This window comes from Festucalex cinctus, chromosome 2, assembly GCF_051991245.1.
Source record: "Festucalex cinctus isolate MCC-2025b chromosome 2, RoL_Fcin_1.0, whole genome shotgun sequence".
Lineage (NCBI taxonomy): Eukaryota > Metazoa > Chordata > Actinopteri > Syngnathiformes > Syngnathidae > Festucalex > Festucalex cinctus.
Window position 1 is genome coordinate 39,266,633 of NC_135412.1, and position 19,835 is coordinate 39,286,467.

At 37.7% G+C, this 19,835-nt stretch overlaps 1 protein-coding gene across 3 annotated transcripts in view; it reads right to left on the reverse strand.

Moving 5' to 3' along the window:
- The window catches only part of prex1 (phosphatidylinositol-3,4,5-trisphosphate-dependent Rac exchange factor 1), a 101,836-nt gene that overhangs the window by 73,693 nt on the left and 8,308 nt on the right, over positions 1-19,835 (reverse strand). For all 3 annotated transcript variants that reach the window (XR_013282566.1, XM_077515041.1, XM_077515040.1), the window contains exons 2-3: positions 4,470-4,535; positions 4,163-4,285 (exon numbers count right to left, since the gene is read on the reverse strand). Coding sequence is in view for 2 of the 3 variants with exons in the window: in XM_077515041.1 (XP_077371167.1) it covers positions 4,163-4,285; positions 4,470-4,535 (189 nt within the window). In the remaining variant the exon portion in view is untranslated. The remainder of the gene's footprint in view (positions 1-4,162; positions 4,286-4,469; positions 4,536-19,835) is intronic.

Below are 19,835 nucleotides of genomic sequence, written 5' to 3' on the forward strand. Positions count from 1 at the left end.
ACCTCAAAGTACACGTAAAATAATGTTCTTCTATTCACTGAGTCCAACCTAAACATCAGAACGACGGTGAAAGACACCACTTGTGCCCAGAATAGCTCCCAAAGTCTTCGATAAACGTAAAGCTTTATTTAAATTCTTCTCACTGGAATGTTATTTCCTTACGCTAGATGAGAGGTTTGTGTCACGCTCTGAGAAGTGAAAGCATAATGGCTGTAGTTCAGAACGTATAATGACGTGAGTGTTGGAGGACTTGCTGAAGAGACGCCCAGATTGAGCAAATATTGACGCCTCTGATTTCTCGTCCAACATGCAATTACATTTTGGACTTCGGAGAGTTGGACTAACCCTAAGGGCAAAGTCTTCAAATGTGATTTCTTGACTCCAAGAAATAGTATTTGATTCAAATAAAGAAAGTAACTTTAGTAATAGTGCCGGTAAAGACGTTTCCTCAACCAAACGCTAAGCCTTTGAATAGTAATGATCAGCCATGATTGGCAGCTGGTCCTCTGGAACAATGTGGGAGGTTAATCAAATCCCAGTCATGGTGTTGACCTCAGCCTGGGGTCAAGGGCTACGACCGGAGGGTGCCAGACGCAGCCAACCAATTGGCTGAGAGATATCAGTGTTGAAGGTCACGAAGGTCGTGGGCTGCAAAGGGAAGTGTAATTGATATGCAGCTACAAAGGTGGTGCGTGTGGAGAAGCGCAATACCTCCAAAGAACAACACATAAACACGGCGCCACACGTCATCAGACAAACATTCACAGTAACGAGTTTGAGCCTTTTTCACATAAAATACGTCCCATGCAAAAATTCAGCGTAGCCTAGTCCGAAAATGAAGCGAAGGTGAAAAAAAGGTGGGGGAAAAAAAAAAAACGAGCTTTTTGGGAGGGGATAATATACATCGTGTTTTTATAGCAAAGTAAAACATTTACTGTTTTTGAAACAAACTAATGTTGCTGAAAATATTTATTTATTTATTTATTTTTGTATTATTTTTAAGGAAACAATCCAGAAGTATACAGATATTGCCAAAAGAAAAATATATATATAGGTTGTACTAGGAATGTGTGTATCGATATCGCGATAAATCGTGATACTTGGTCTCCCAGTAGATTATTGACATGCCTACGCCAAGTATCGATAGTTGTAGTTAATATACAGTCATTATAATGGCTCCATTGTTCATTATTTATTGAGCAATTACTTGGTGGGCCGCTAGGGGGAGCGCCTCATAAGAGTGGCGAAGAAGACTCATGAGCTTACTTTTACTTGTGTAAGACATTCATCTATCTGTCCAGCAAGTAACTCAGTTTTGCATTTTTTCTATGATAAATGTGTACTATATCTTCAATTTTAAAATTTTAAAACATATTTTATGTTTTGACTTTTTGAAGCACACAATTTCTGAGGAATATTAATATTGATTTAATTTGATTTAATATTTAAGTAATTTCATTTATTTACTTTTGTAATGTTACAAAAAAAATTGTGTCAGTTTATAAAATGAAACAAGTGGACTATGTGACTGACTGACATGTTGCATGACAATAATGTTTAAGAAAGACAAATTTGTTCACAGAAAGTTGTCTTTGACTTACAGCGGAAATTTAAGGGAGCATTTTTATGAATTGGTCATAACATCTCCATTGGAATTTTATACTGTTTGACAAATCAGTGCTGACATAAGACATAATTAGTTGTAATTAAATGTAAAAAGGACATGCATGTGAAATACGCTAAGTGCAGAGGACTGTATGTTTAAAGACATTTCATCTATGTGATTGACTGCAAATATGAATCTGTTTCTACCTTTCTAAAGTGTACAACGGTACTTGCACACAAAATACTTGTTAAATAATATAGTCAAGTCAAGTCATTTCTTGATATGGTGCAATATTATATTGGAAAATGATACATAAATGCAGTCACTTAAAACATACACTCACAGGTTTTGATTTATTGCTTTGACTCAACATCTCTAGCAAAAATCACTATCAGTCATTCATCTTCTTTCCGTTACATTCACACACACTTTTTTCAGTAAACATCATTTCCAAATCCAAGCACCAAATCTGGCACATCAACAGTCTGACCTTTCTGTGGCCCAGTCTGACCACGCAGTGATGGAAAAAAAACCCTCCCGCAATCAATTTTCCACCCTGACAGACGGAACGGTCTTGGCGTCTAAGGCACATGTGTGAAGGTCTCATCTGATGAGCCAATTGAAGGTGTTACCAACGGACACTTAGAGTGAAAGTCACTTCATGCAGCAAGAAATTATTGGGTTGGTTTTGAAATATGACTATCGATAGGTAGCATTTTTTTTAAAGATTTTTTTTGGGGGGGTTGATTGTCCCTTTAACTACTGATATCTATATTGTATGTGCGACAGTCCCATTCCTATTTACTGTGCTTCAGTCATTCAAACTGTACATTACAAAATGCATTTTCCAGAGCAGTAACACAATTATCACAGCTCTTGTGTTACAGTGGATGAGCGTGATTGTTGAGTAGTGATTTAAAAGTTCCAACATCACTGCAGCAGACCGTGGCATAGTACCCAGCTGCGATACTCAAAGGCCTCAGTGAAAGTTGACTTGAAAATAGGTGGCTCAAAGAAAGACAACGTGAGAGAGCGCGAGCTGGAGATGGAGATGCAAAGGCATTGTCCCCTCGCAGACTGACACAGCAGCTCTTCCTCCCCGGACACAGACCCTTCTTTGTTTGTCCCCAGAGGCCACACGAGTTCAAACGGAGGGGAGAGGTGGTAGTGGTGGGTGGGGTGAAAAGCAGGATGGATGGGTGGAATGTTTACAAAGAAAGAACCAAGGAGACACTCAAAATATATTCAATGTAGTTTATATGACACTACAGAATCAGTGAGTCAAATTTTTCAAACGTTTGCGACACAATTCAAATAGTGCAAAGCTAAGTAAAAACAAGATGGCTGTTCCAATGGACTTCACCAGAGGTATTCGTTCAAGGCATTTGACTTTAATCCCTTTTTACAACTTCTAGTACTGATCACAAAGTTTGCAGCCCACCAATAAAAAAAATGTTTAATTTTGCTTTTTAATCAAATTAACTATTTACTTGACAAGAATACATGTTTTTTTTTTTTTTTTTTTTTGTGTTTTATTATTATTTTTGTTGTTGTTGTTGTTGTTGTTATTATTATTATTATTATTATGATCCCAGTACTGGTCTGTATCCCAGGGGTCTACTTTGGTCTGACTAAAATCTAATTTGACTTAGACTTGACTTTATTGATCCCTTTGCGATGGCTCCCTCTGGGAGATTTACATGACAAGCAGCAATGAGAACAATGATAATAAAATAAAAAATAATTCAATCAATCAATAAATAGGGTTATTACACCAGAGATTGAATTAATAATAATAATAATAATAATAATAATAATAATAATAATAAATAAAATAAAAAATTCAAATTCAAATATCAATAAATAAGGTTATTACACCGGAGATTGAATTAAATAAATTAAAGTACAGTAAAGAATATTGTAGTGTAAAGTTAGATTTTATTATTATTATTATTATTATTATTATTATTATTATTATTATTATTATTATTTTGTATAGTTAAGTTGGATGCATGCTCCAGTCTTGAGGGCACTTGATTTTGGAGCTGAATATGATGTAAAGGCAGTAACGTGGCTAAAGCTCCAACATGGCTAAAGTGACGTGGGTTAGTGTTAGAGTGGGCATCCCGCGACCCAGAGGTTGTGGGTTCGATCCCATGCCATTGTGACCACGTCAAAGTATCCTTGAGCAAGAAACCGATGCTGCGTCATCAGTAGTCGAATGTAAAGCGTGTTGAGGGCCTTGAAAGGTGGAAAAGCGCCATTATAAATGAAGTACCATTTAACATCTAAAGTTGCCCAAGTACAGTGACAGAAATTAAAGATAAATATTGATTTGTTGTTTGCCGCAACATGTAAACATGCTGACTGACAACAGAAGAGAAACAGAGTGAGATTTAGGGCAGTGTCGCAGTGAAGAGGGTTCAAGATGAGGGTGCTCAAGGCAAAGTTAGAATTAAGGTTATTTTCTGTACATTTGAGGTTAATGGGTGAAAAGTGTGCGTGTTTTGCATGCCCATGTAGTTGCGGTTTGTGCGGTTGTTTGATTGGACTTACAAACTGGAGGAACACATGTCCCAGTGCATGATGTGGCTGGGGTTCGGGCTGCAGGATGGCCTCCACAGAGGACAACACCTCTTTATGTAATTCCAGGATGTCCTCAATGTTAGAAAACAGAATCTATAAACAGTGGGACGATTGAAACAGAGAGGATAGAGAGGAACGGGGAGATAAAGGAAAGGAGTGAGGAAGGAAGTGACCGACAGATGGATCAAGATGAGGGGCCAAACGGTAAAACAGGAAAAGTACATTCAGTGTGGAAGAAAATCCAGATTGAACTTGTTGAGAAAGAAGTCAGTCCTACCTTGACGTGTTCAGGCGAGAGACATTGTTGGTCATCTGCAGTTTGCCTGATTCTGTGCAAAAATGCCTGGGAAAGTAAAATAAAATACAGTAGATATGTTTAGTATGTTTGACAAAGCAGTCAGCTTGACATTTAAGGAAACACATGGCATGAAAAGGGTCTAGCCCCGGTTTTGCATTTCAGCAGTTTGCAAGATGAAATCTTGTGTAAAGTATAATAATTGGAGAATTTTGTTTTGTTTGTACATTTTTTTTTTCTTTCCAGGTTGATAACCTGCTTGAAATGCAAGGAGAAATTGCAATAAATGATCCCAAATTGCAGATGTGCACTGTTAACTGTAAAATATCTGAAAACTTGGTTCTTCTTCTATTGCAAAATTTGAATGTATACATTGTATTAGGGGTGTGAATTGCCTAGTACCTGACGATTCGATTCGTATCACGATTCACAGGTCACGATTCGATTCGATACCGATTAATCCCGATACGAATTTATAAGTCGATTGTTGCGATTTTTTTTCATTCAAATTTAGAAAATACTAATCAGTAAGCTTGTAGAGTGTAAGATTTATATGAAAATGTATTATTTATTTATCTGAAATTTCAGTCTTATAGAGGTTGTAATCTGTTTCATGTTTGAACAGCATTAAAATAAAATATTAAGGCTTAATGTTCCGTTCATATAACATTCTTCCATGCTCAAGGTGTGAATCCTAAAAAAAATAAAAATAAAATAAATAAATAAATAAATAAATAAAATAAAAAATCGATTCTGCCGATTATTGAATCGATTCGAGAATCGCGCGATGTGGTATCGCGATATATCGCCGAATCGATTTTTTTAACACCCCTACATTGTATACATATAAAAAATGACTCGATAGTGACAGCTTTAAACTCAAGCAATTCTGCTTCATGAAATCAAATTTATTTTGCACATCTATTGTCAGAAATGGTTAAGGCTACCAAAATAAACACCTTTGCAACTTTTTGGGACACGGATGAGACAATGAGAGACTCCTGTATTTCCTTCTCAGCATGTGACTGTTGGCCACAGTAGGGGGAATATGTTCTATTTTGTCCAACTTGTGCCGTGTTATGCACTACTTCTCTGTTTAATTCGTTGGTGGGATACACAGTGCCGCACCGCGATGATGTCATGTTTATTGTCATCTTGCCATGGAAACGCAACCGGATCAGTATTTACCCCCTCTAATCCAAACCCTGGATTTGAACTGAACTGCAAAAATCAAACGAAACATGACATTGCATAGTTTACTGTATATATATTCTACAGAGTGAATTAATACACCCAAAAGTTGTTGTCGAAGACAGAAACCAAAATGACTGCTTCACTGTCAAACTCATCTTCCAATACGACAACCATAACGGGATCACTTTATGTGAGGTTATGGATGCCATGTTGGTCAGTCACACTCATGACATTGACAGTAAATAAATAGGGATGTGAATCTATCTTCTGCCTTAGCTTCCCCATTCTTCTGTCTCTTATCCTTTATCTGACAGTCTTAAACCACCACCTCACGTCTGACTTTCGACCTAAAAGCTGCAGACAACCATCGTCTAAACAAAATGAGAGGGATAAAGCAGAGACGTCAATTCCAAAACCACTGAATCTTAATTTTCCCCGCACCCTCCTCCTTCCTCATCACCCTTCCTCTTCCTGTCCATGTAATGAATGGTGTTGCACTTTAGGAGTGTTGCTAAGGGCCAGGACCTCGCCTTGCAATCCTGTTCTTGACAGCATTGCATTTACAAACTCAATTGCACAAGGGAGGGCGACTCTCCAGGTTTTGTGAAATCTCCATACCTATCACCACTAAATGTAATATAAAATGGAAATAAAACCTGGATACAAATATTTGCAATCCTTTTCAATCTATATTGCTTTTATGACATTCATAATAATACAAAACTCACAATTATCAATTGAACGGTTTGGTGGAGACAAGGCTTCACTGGCCACGAAAATAGTTGTGTCCGTGACAACAGGAGAGATGCGTTAGTCCTTATTACAAGCTACTGCAGCATGCAAATTATTTTGACGCTGTTAATTCAGGTTAAAATAATGACATGTTGCTGCTTCGAGTTCTAGTCAGGTCCAATAAAACACTTTATGTGCTATAAAAATGAACTCAGAGTCAACACCAAGTGTTACTCACAGTAGCTCCTCCTCTTCAAAAAAAAAAAAAAAAAAAAAGCCAACACTTATAATCACACATTTGCTCACAAGATTGAAGTCATTATGGTTATATTTTGAGCAGAGACCAAAAAAGAATGCAAAAAAACAGTGAGGTGGCACCTCTCTAATTAAAACCAAGGATAAATGGATCCGTAGTTTGGTTACTGGCAGTTATTTTGGGGAGGAATCTACTGTACTTTGTGCTTGAGGCATGCACTCATTGTTTTTCCCCCATATGGCAATCTGTCACAAGTCCACACTGAATGGTTCAATCAAGTGAGAGAGTGCCCAGTGCCAAATAAGACCAAAAGTAGTTGATGATGATAATAAAAGGATAAGGGTGGGCAAAAGATGCCCAAATAAAAAAAAAAAGGGATCATTGTGCAAGAAAAAGCAGGTTAAAAACAAAAAAAGATCCCACAAAAAAATGTGCTACACAGATGTGGTGACACGATGGATTATAGTAGGGAGGACGGTGGGCCAGAGCAACAAAGAGATCCTTTCAGTCCACTCTATTGGCCATCCTCACCCAGGATTGTGTTGGCTGTTGTCATTGTTCCATTACAAAAGCACACAGGTTTGTTTAGAGAGAATATTCTGGCTTTCTCCATCCACTATCCTGTCTCAGACACTGACATCACTTGATGGAGCAGGCTGCGCACGTACAAAACATATGGAAAGTAAGGTATCACAAATCAATACTTTGATCATCTTGACTGAAATAATTTAACAGCACGATCACAATCAGAAACAGACCAAAACAAAATTGGCCCTTAGTTGAATACAGACCACTGCCAGGACTGAACAATCCTAAACATGTCCCGTCGTGCTATTGGTGAGGGAGTTTGCAATAATGTGCATCAGAAATTGTCCCCGCCCCACCACCCACCCATCACATCTCTATCTTGACAACCATCAACATAAGCTTCATGGCATTTGCCATGCACTTACTTCATTGACATTAAGATATAAGCTGAATATTGATACGAGCTGAATAATGCTACAGTAGTACTGTATATCCCTTACGCGGGCTGTAGCTAAGCTGCTTGTAACTCGACTCGACCTTCTGGACACAGTTGTTGAGCTCATTACTTCTTAAATCAACATACTGAGAGGCAAAAGGATGCAGCTGATGGGCCATCTCAGATGACCTTTGTGCTTTTTTTTTTTTTTTTTTTTGGGGGGGGGGGGGGGGGGCACCCAATAATTGATGAATTGTATACTGGAAGGGCATATATTTGGTGTAATCGTAAAATTGGAGAGGATAAGGTCTTATCTTCAGCCACAATTTAAAAAGAAATCATGTTTCCATCTTAACTAAGGATGAGAATTTGACAAAAGTTAGTTTATGGATTACGGAAAACAATTATTACATGCTCACTCTGAACGTTAAACTCATTCGTAGGTCTATGTGGATGTGGCACAAAAATCAGTAGCTTAATCTGTTGTTATTATTATCACGGAGCAGTGAGAGCACCTTGCATTATGTCAATCAAATTCAAATTATATTAACTTGTAATTTACACAGCTATCGAAATAACTCAATTCACTTAGCTTTTCATAAACTGAAATAATAACTGGAGAATTGTGTGAAATTGTGAATAAGTAATGCTACAATTGCTTGCATCTTCAGGGATTGTAATGGTATTTATAAATTTCCTAAATAAAAGCTTATCACCTAGGCTTCATAATAGGCCGTGGGGTGAACCCCCAAAAAGTGCCTAGAAAATGAGTTTCGCTCCACTGTCTGGGCACTACTTGTTCAATGCATTTTTTGATAGATAATACCCTTCTGAACTTTGGGTTAAAAGTTCACCCAATGTTTTCCTGCCCCAATTTTGTCACAAGCCAGAAATGCATATATAGGTAAATAACAAAAAACGAAAATCTTGTGCTGCAGTTTTTGGTTTTAAAACATCTTACATTAAATTTGGCAACAGAAAATCATTCCCAGATGTTATAAATACATGTACCTAACATCAGAAACAAGTATTGGTGGTTTGGTGCAATCATGTGAATTTAGATCATTAAATTTGTGCCAAAAAAAAACAAAAAACGCTTCAACTGGAAGTGACACCAGCACACGAATGTTACATTTAGCAATGTTTATGTTTCATATATGAAAACAATTCACAACCTACTACGTAATGAAAGGTACACAAGAAGCAGCATACATCGGCCAAAAATACTACCATGCACCACAAACCTGGAACAAGGCAAAATGGACTAGATGGAAATAGATGCATTCAGAGCCCAGATTATTATAACATATAGAATATTTATTAAAGTATCAGATTATGTCATCACAGCATGTCATTTATACCCCCCCCCCCCCCCCCCCCCCATGCCCGACACACAAAAAATATTAATAATAAAAATAAAAAATAAATCAAATAAAAATCAAATGTGCATTCACAATAAAACCATGGAACTTTGTTTTGGGCATTTTTTTTGTGGAAAAATGGAGAGTTAACATCTTGATAATGAAACAAACAAAATGGCAGATTTTACATAGATTTTACAGCCCTGCACTGTAAAGTGTCCTCGTATGCCCTGTGATTTTACAACCTGATGTTTTACCAGCTATGTGTTAGTGTCACTTTCTTGGCTTACGTCAGTAGACTCAGTAGTTGATGTATCTGATGAGTGAGGTACCCTGTCTAAAAGTTTGTCAGTTGTTGATAATGTCTCTACAAAAACCATTTCAGAGGTGTTGCTGGAAAGGGGTGTGAAAAACCAGCTGGGGGAAATCACACCTCAATCTTCGTTTCAGTATATACTGCCTGAAATAGAAAATTAAAGGGAAAGATGAGCACAAGATACACATATTCACATCAGACTAGGGCTGCTCTATTATGGAAAAAAAATACTCATCACAATTATTTTGGTAATAATTGAAATCAAGATTATTCAAAACAATTATATTTTGTTCAAATCAAGAAAATATTTAAACATTTGAAAATAAGACAATTACAATCATATAATATATAATTATGTAAGTTGCTTTTGGATCCAACAAAATTCATAATATATTATTATTATTATTATTATTATTATGTTAGCAAAAATTTGAAGTTGGGGTGCAGTGTGTGTAGTAAGCTAGTTTTGACACGGGTGTGTGGTAAAATAACTCGTGTGGGCGTGCCACAACTCAAAATTAGTATTATTAGTGCTGCAGCTATCAAATATTTTGGTATTCGGATATCCTACTGAAAATTCTAGTGAATAATCGTATATTTGGATAGAAATAAAAATACACCTATAGGCCTATATACTTTCTTGGTCAAAGAACAATTATAAATACAGAAGACAAAAAAAACACATTTGCATGTAATAATTAACAACCAACTGTTTTTCATTTTTAGAGAATCAATTTTATTTATTTATTTATTTCATCATCTCAGCTGCCTGCAGCAACCCATCTTTAGACAAAAAAGAATTACATTATAAGTGTTATTGTCACATCACCTCTTTTTACAGTATATGCACATCACATATTTACAAGTAAAGTGTTTGTTGAGGTTGGTGAGAGAGAGTTTGGGGAAAAGGGAGCGTGTAGCTGTGACTCTCTATTATGACTCTGATGGGCACAGGTAACCCGAGTTTGGTAACCACTGTTGGATTCACTCGATAAATCATTCAGCAGCTCGCGTTTTTACTAAACTATAGCCTTAAAACTTAACCTAGCAACAAATTATTTTCAGCCCTATACTAAATATCGGTCACATTAATAACAGAAATGGGCACGCGTGTGTGTAGCACATACCTGCCGACAATGTTTCTGCTTTGGCGAGATGATCCCTCTTCCGTGTTCCTTCCGATCCCAGACGAGTATACTTTGAAATTTATTTTATCAAATGATGCAGATGGCTGGAAGGACGGGGCCAGCTGAAGCGATGGGCAAACCTGAACGGGAACGAAGTTTTTTCCCCACTTTCTTTTTAACTTTTTTTCTCCTTTCGCTCTTCTTCGCTTTCCAACGTTGTAGTCGCCATTTTTGATATGCGGTTGTTATGGTGAGGAGAAAGCAGCAGCTACCTGATTGGCTCATGTGACCTAAATCACACTGCTACCGACCTAATGGCACTACGCCCACACCAGAGATCACTGCGCCTCATCGCAAAATAGTGCCGGGGTTTCACCACCGAAAACACAAAATTGGCAGGTTTTCACAGGGTGAACTCCACGGATTCTTACTTACTACTGATAAATCTATTTTATGAAGTAAAGATTATTTAGTGCCCCTGGTAGTGGAGCGAAACTGAACGAAAACGTGTGTGACCTGACGGCCTATAACCTATAGTTTAGTCTTGGGACTAAGGCTGCAGCCAGTATTATTTTGAGAAATTATTTAATAACAAAAATGTCCTCTCAAACATAGTATTTTGGACATTTGTAGAATTAACATTCAAACTAATAGCTGATTCTTGGCTTGGTTCCTCTTGTAGCATTCTCCACAATCTAGCATTTGATTGCTTGCAGACTATGCATTCATTGTTACCGCAGTGAAAATAGTACCAACATCCATCAGCATGTTAACAAAAGCTGGTCAGCTGGGACACAAATTCATCTTGTGAACTGCCAGCAAGGACTCGAGAGAGATGTTGCAAATGACGTCCTCTTGCCAGAAGCGCGGCAGGCTGTAAAGGTAAACTGCTGATGATGCAATCCCACTGGAGGCGAATAACAAGCTTCGTAGAGTGCATATTAGGCTGCCAAGTACAACCCGGGTGCATTTAAAACACTCATGTCAGTAAGTTAATGTCCCAAAGCAGCTCAAAACGGAAATTGTTCATGCAATGGAATACAATACAACAAACCAAAATGAAAAGCTTGTAAAATGCTAGCTTTGATGTCAGACTGTGAGTAAAAGTCTTCAATTGTTAATTACTAACAACTAAATCCATAACCTTTATATTTACACTATGTAAACATTTTGAATCAATTTAGTAGATGTCTCAGCAGCAAAGGGCTGATGCAGTGATTTGTTCACATACTGTACTGGATTATAGAAACATTTTTTCCCCATGTAAAACAATGGAATTATTCTGTTGGCTCAAACTGCAACCATAAAACTTTTATTAGCTCCACTGGACTACGCACGTTTGTAAAGCATTCATTCATAAGTTCTTGTGTGGGTTACTATCATCATTTTATTTGTCCTCTGCAATGACTTCCGTGGAGTCATCACAGAACAGACTCATGCACACACACACAAAGCCAACCACATTGTGGAGTTGATCCTAACAATGCTCACTGAGATTTGCTGCTGTGACATTAATTAATTGGTGTTTGTAAAAGGTTAAAAAGATGCTCGCCGCTACTCAGTTTTTGTTGTCGCAAAGAAGGCTCATATTATTGTGTTATGTGATGAATATACATTTCTAGTTCAAACAGGGCGATCACATGTTGGCTCAAATAAAAAAATAAAAAAATAAATAAAAAGATGACTGGTGGACCCTGCAGCACTTCAAGTATCATTCAAGTATGCCTACCATTGATACATAGGTAATACTAAACGGAGGGGTACGACATAATTCCCTCAGTAGTGGCAAGGTAAATCCAACAATATCAATTATAATGGATTATATTAGGGATGAAACGATATTCAGGACGATACGATAAATATCACGACATGAACTTCACGGTACAATAATTACGATATTGTGGGGCGGTTGGCAAGATAAATAAGCTCATAATACTAAAAATTCACATTACTGTATTGTATTTAAAAAAAAAAGTCTTATCAGGAAAAAAAGCACAATATTGTATTATTGTTTTTTACATAATAACAGCAGTGTGCTTGGCCATGTCATGTCATGTCACATGTCATTGTCATGTGCTCCTAATGGCTCAGCGGCGCAAAGTATCATGGTCTGATTCTATGTACCGTACTTCACAATGCCATGTTTTGGTGAAGCGGGCGAAAAGCAATGTTTTTTGATGGAGATGTTGAAAAATATTTGCTGGTATTACTGATTTATGGGAGTGATAACTGCCGCAATGGCCAAAACATTCCTAACCAAAATTAAACTGAACTAATTAATTAACCTACCAGAGGGTACTAGAACTGCACAAATGGAATACAAGCTCACCTTCTCAACAGATGTAGTGATTTTAATATTTTGTAATATTTAATATTATCACGACAACAACGATAACATAGCAATTTTAATATCAACAATATTGTTGTTACTTTACAACCCGAGATTATATCGTAGGATAGACACTTTGTATTGTATCTACAATATGTATTGCTAAATCACACAGCTCTACCACGTAGGTATTCGTAACTGGCTTTATATGACATACAGTACTTTTTTTTTTTTTTTTTTTTCTTTTTTTTTGCTACAATTGTCACCCTGCATCATTTCCTCTGACACAAAAGCTGTTAAGCAAGAGTTTTTTCACACTTAAAACAAGCACCAGGGAGGGCAATACGATGATTGGTGTGGAGATGTCATGCAGAAAGCAAGCACTGGCTCTCACATGACGACAAGAAGCAGCGTGTGTATTTACACAACTATGTCACTAGATGCATTTTCATCATAAGCTAGTCTACACATTGTTTTACCTACCTCCAGCGATCAAATGTGGACGCTAGTTGTGAAACTGCCCACTGCTGCGTCACTGTACGCTTCATTGCAGCAATATACAGCATTTAGGTACAAGTTGTGCAATCTAATGACTTCCAATTGAAGCATAGCAAGTGAAATTCTGTTTGTATAAAGACTATAATGCCGTTTTTTACAGCACAGTTCATGAGTGGTTATAGTATGCGTATTGCATATTGTTTTGAAAGTGGCTGGTGAATGTACATGTCAGAAAAAAAGATGCAAGAGAAGTCTAAGGCACACCTCTGCAAGTGTATTTCCGTGTGGCCCACAAACAGGAAGAAGTGGAAGGAGAACAAAACGAGCTCTTTTTCAGACACCCACAAATATCATTCTATTCAAGCAGATAGGCAAGTGCAGGAAAATAAACACTCTTCACAACGAAGCAGTGCCTCTAGCAGCAGATGTTGTTTCAGGGCAGGAAGTGTGGCCTTTGTGAAAAAGGAAGGACATGTTTAACTACTAATGCCACTGAACCTCAAGCCAAGTGTGAAAGTTTATGTGAAGCTCCATATGTGACAATCAGCCTTACAAAGTTCATCCACGCACGAGTTATTACAGACTTTTACAAACTTTCTCACTTCAAGACAAAATTAAGAAAATTGGTCCCTTTTTGGGACTCAGAAACATCAGCATACAGTACATGGACATGCACATATGCTAAATCACACATCAGACAGTAAATCCTTTGCCAAATGATGCTTCACAATCAATAAAATTGTTGACATATGATCCTTCACAATCAAAATCTGTGGCCACCAAATCACTGTTTGCAAACGTCTTACTTTGATTAAACATAAAAGCTAATTAGTCTGCCTTCATGACGGATGACACAAGTCAGAGAATAATTACTGGTGAAATGCTGAAATCGGCAGATTTGGACTTTTATTTTACATTTATATTATAATCTCTTTATATATTCATATTTTATAATTTTAAGTTAATTTTAAGTTTAACAATGGCTCAAAGAGACTAATTATTTCATTTATTTATTTATTATTTGTAAATGGTAATCAATTAAGTCATCAATTAATTGATTAACTTTGTTCACATAAACCTGCAAACAAACTGGCAACAACCAAAACATTTTGTCACAATGACTTGACATTTTCAAAAATTAAAGGAAAAAAAATCATTTTAATGGGTGATTTTTATTTTCATAAATATGATTGCTTGAAAATGATCAGGATGACAAACCAACCTGTCTTTAGTATAATAATTATCACTTGTTAGGAAATGTAGACTGTTTTATTGATTTCTTTCTTTCTTTCTTTTTTCTGCAGGCATTAGGTTCTTTTTATACTTGTAGACAATTTAGAATAAAATGACACGTGAGCTATGTTCCACCTTCCTCATCCATAATATGGGCTAAATTGTTCTGTAATGAAAACAAATTGGATGTCAACCACCATCCTGGAACTGATTGTTTTTAACCTTAGAGGTCAAGAATCTGACCTGACATCTAGATTTGAGCCAACATCCATCATCATTGCCACCTAACACATTGCAAAAAGTCTTTATCACAGCCAACTGTGCTCAGTGTCATGTACAGTCCATCTAGCATGATTGTATGACCTTCAGTCAACGGGTCAGATACGTGTTGGAGGGTCTGCTAACTGCTCCAGTTAATCAGCAGCAACAAAGAAGAGCCAGACAGTCAGGTGTGAAGAGCCAGATGGACCATATGCTTGTGTGGCCTTGTGTTCGCTCCAATGGACGGCGAGTAAAGGAGCCTGCTGCCCTCACGTCTGCTATGTCAGCCTCAGGACACTTTTTGACCTCCACCATCAAGCCAGTCCACACAGTATAATGTGATGCTTATTTAGAGTAATACCACCAAGGTGCTTGCTTCCGTTTTGGAAGCCTTAGATTAAATAGCACTATACCGACCAGGGCCGGCGCTAGCCATTTTGGTGCCCTAAGCATAAATGTTTTGTGGTGCCCCCCGCCCCAACACTCCGTCCGCACACCCCATCACCCCTCCCCTGGTAGAAATGAACAATATCTGAGTATTTGTCAGTTTTGCTTTATAAAACAAAATAACTTGTAAGTAGAAACACACAGGCATAAATAACATGAACTGAAACAAGTCACTACAAAAACTTTTTTTTCCCAGTACAATGAAACGAAAACCGTCAGTTAGGAGGAAAAACAGGTTCTTCATCAAAAGAATGGAGAGAGATTATGGAGATGCCTCTTGCTAACCAATCGGGGCTTCACTAAAACTTTTCATTTTCATTTAACTTTAATGAATTTCGAGCACTTTGCTATCAGAACCCCCTTTTTAAATGCCACTAGTTCCCATACCAACTGAGAGAAGAGTGCAAGCCAACCACATATTGAGGATTCTTGTGTGCAAGTTCTCTGGTCACCAGCCACAAACTCTCCACCCTTTCCCATCCGGTAGAAAACAACAAGCTGTAAAACAATGCATCCATTAATGGTCTCTTTTGAGTTAGCCAACCACAAAGGGGCGGGCAGGGGGACAGGGCAGTTTTGGAGAGACCTTGAGGCCGTTTTGGGGTCGACATGGCATGAAATTGAATAAATAAATGTAGAAATTCCTGCTTCAGAGGGCAAAGTGCTGCAGAGCTTGAGAATGGCCCGCGGTGCTGCCACAATGAAGGCTTCGAGCAAACCTCGGTAGCATTCTTTCTCCCTGAGGCCTGAATTCACAGCTCTACTCTCACACACCCCTCAAACACCCACAACGTTCTAACCAATCCCTCGCTGTCTTCAAAGAGAACGTTGTTTTGGCACATGCAATCTTTTAAAAAAAAACAAAGAAGTCTTCTTTGAATGTTGTCCAGCTACTAACCAGAGCCCCCTTACTCAATTCCAAATTGAAGGGCTTTAAACTTCAGAGTTCCTTCAGCAGCACACAAAGTGATGAACGGCAATGTACCAAAACTCTCCTGTGCGCATTGTTGAATGGGTGATGGGCATGATGTTGAATATGTAACCATATCTTGATTTGAAATGGCAACTAGTTCTCAGCTCAGTCAGCATCACTGTAAAGGAGAATCTCTCGAGGTGTATTTGTCTTTGCTTTATAGTGCTTATCAAAAATAACCAAAGACCCTGAAAAATGGGAACACTGAACATACACCTGTCCTGGCTTATCAGTACAATATGGCTACAACAAAAGCGCATAGACATTAACTCATTCAAGCCAAAAAACATGTAAAATGTTTTTAATACTTTGTCATTCACTCACAAAAATGTGTTTATACTTTTTGTATTTTTATTTTTTATTTTTTTATGCAAGAGCATACAGAAGGCTTTGATGCAGCTCTGACATGAAAGCAATGGTAGTTATTAAAATCACAGCCAGCAGGTGGCAGTAGAGTATAAGAGTATGTTGAAACAAGCTCTGTTTGTCAGTGTTTTCACCAAGAATGTGAATATTGATGAAACGTAGCTATATTCTAATGCTAATGGATGCAAAACAGAGAAAAAAATGTCAAATTACATTTTTGACTCATCATCATATCACAATGTAAGCTGCATTGACATGTACTTCATTATTTTTATTATTTTACCATTTTCTATGTAAAAGACATTCCACAGGCTTTGTGTATGAAACAGCCCACATCAACAAACTTGCATTTCTTTGCAAATCTCTTACTCTAAACTGATGACTATCAGCCTTTATTCCTGATTGTTCATCCAGGTAATGTTCACTAAAGTAATTGAATACTTCATCTATTGCAGCCCTGACACTCAGGTTCCTCTCTTCCACAGTGGTTTTCCCTGTGAGTGAGTGACATGCAGTGATCTGCAGATAACATTATGGACCAGATTGAGGAGGCCATCTGGACACTGGAGTGTAATGTGGTGTGAGCTGCCAGTTACCCATGAGGCCTCAAACAGACCAAAGACCAGGTGGGACAAAAAGCTAAGTTGACCATTCAAGCCAATTGTGAATATTGTCATTTCTCTTACGTAAATGGCTAATTGGAGTCTAAATGATTTTTTTTTTTTTCTGATGAAGAAAGGTTGGATAGTGGATGCACTTAATCATATACAGTACTCAAATAGTAAGTGGGTGTAGTAGTACCTCCAACAAAAGATGAGCCACAAACTAAAATTACAATTACTAAGAGGAAGAAGAACCATGTAATGGCATGAGAAAGAGAGTAGTGGTGGATTGTATGAAAAAGTATTTTCCAAGCCCAGAATACATAAACTGACCTATATTTAGTCTCATCTTCACTTGTGGGAGTAACCACTCCCTGACTACTGTTTCTTCTCATTTCATTTTTGGATGCATTCTGTAAAAAAAACAAATATAACTCATTGGAAATATAAATTATACAGCCACCTATGGTGAAGAAATCTGTGAAATGTTTCCTCTTCTAAATAAGCATTTCAGACGTTGCTTCTGGTTAGCGGCCAAGAACAGAATCACCACTAAGATCTCAGATGACTAAAGCCCTTAACGCTGGTGAAAATGTCATCTCGCTGAAAAAAAATGCCAAGTTAAAAGCCCTTCAGCATTCATGCCGCAAGAAGCTGTCAAGAACAATTATGACACGAAGTGGAACCAGCATGCTGATGCACATAAGGTTAAAAAAAAAGAATGTGAAATAAGAAAAGATATCGAATTCCCTAAGCAGACATTTTGACTGTAACACTCATAAGCACCGAGGAAGATGCCAGTAATTTAAAGATTGAAACTGATAAAACTGATCTGAAGCATATTGGATCTAATTTAAGATATCATCAAGTGTTGAAATGTGACAAATGTAACATGCAACATGTCAGAGTTGCAAAAGATGTTGGATTTAGGCCACTGTGAGGCTTCTAATGAAGACATCCAATTATTCAATGGAAGAGTCGAGAGGACTATGAATTCTAAAATGATTTGATGTTGACAACCCAATTGGCACATTTGCAATTAATGCCTTAGATCATTTTTTTTTCCACAATCACATGACTGCTCAATTAAACATAGGCACCTTGTAGAAAGAAGCTCTACTTAATTAATCTTCCCAAGCATATCAGAGGGTCTTTCATCTTGCCAGGAAATGTCTTGATCGAACATACATTAATTATGAGAGACAAGACAGCATCTTAGATAGCCTGTCACTAAGATGATATCCTCACGGCTTTGGTAGATACATACAAACAGCGAAACTGACTAAGAGGTCACAGTCAAGGATGTATTAAAAAAAAAAAAAAAGCTCAAAAAACAAAACTGGCACAGCCACAATATTTTCTTCTTCATGTGATTGTCATGTGATCTGCTGGCTGGCATAGACCACAAGCAGGCTGGGACTTTTAAACTGACCTTCCCTGATTAGACAATGAATTCAACCATCCCATAACCTTAGAGAGGTTTTAAAAGTTCTAGAAATCTGTTTGCCATTTTTCAATTGGACGAATGACCTTTGACCTAAGGGAGAAGACACATCTGGTTGCACTTGAGAAAGACAACAAACAGTTTAAGGCCGCTACCTTGGTTGGTGAAGCCCCCTCAAGCCTTAGTGCTAACATTATCTAGCATGAATAACATATGACACTATTACAAGATATACTGTTAACAATTCAATTCAGTTTTTTTCGGATACCATGCAAGTTTTTCCACTAATATTAACACACAGTAGCAGCACCTCTTGTTGGGAAATGGTGGGGTGAGTGTGAGGTGGGGCTTTTGACATCATGCCTCTGGGTATTACAGTGGTTTAGACTTGTTAACTTTTAATTCCTTAAATTCCTGCCAGAGTTTTGTGCCTGGAAAAACGTGGCTTATTAACACACGTGATTTAAAAAAAAAAAAAGAAAAAAAAAACGTCAACTGTCATTCACCTTCCTTTTTCATGATAGTGACATCGCTGTGGTATATACGCCACAGGGCAAGGCACCATTCTTCAAGTGCCTTAAGGCCCGCCGCACACCAAGCGACAACGCATCCGAACCATTTTGCAGAAGGTTTCGTGATTTTGAACTGTGTCGCAACATCAGAGATCTAACAACCAATCAAAAATGCCACATTGTACCACATCTTTCACAACAAAAATGGCATTTCTGGTTGCAAAATGAGGCCAAACCAGCCACCGCCAAGACATAACAATACATAATAGGTGGTGCATCAGAATAATGTTTCACAATAAGAACACTAGGGGACACAGTTTTTACATTGCAGCAAAGTGGTAAGTGGGCAAGGTGTGAATCGCTGACTGCAATTTGTTCGCATTTGTACAGTTGAGTCACATTCGGCTGCGTCGCTCAGCGTGCTGTAGGCTGAAGGGAATGGCATATTGTATAGTGGCAACGTTTAAAACTTCCTCTATGTCTGGGCGGGAGGGAAGATAAACTTCAAATCGCTTACCCGACAATAAACCATTGACTGACATCCGTTTTCACAGGCCACTTTTTTCAGCATTAGGTGGAACAATAACATATTGTTTCACGTTGGTCAAGATAATATACATTACAAACAAAACAATGATAAAATGTTGGACCACAATGCTGCTATACAGTATTATAAACCGTTACCACTAATATTGTTTGTTCTTAATGTAACGATTCAGCAACTCTAAGAAAC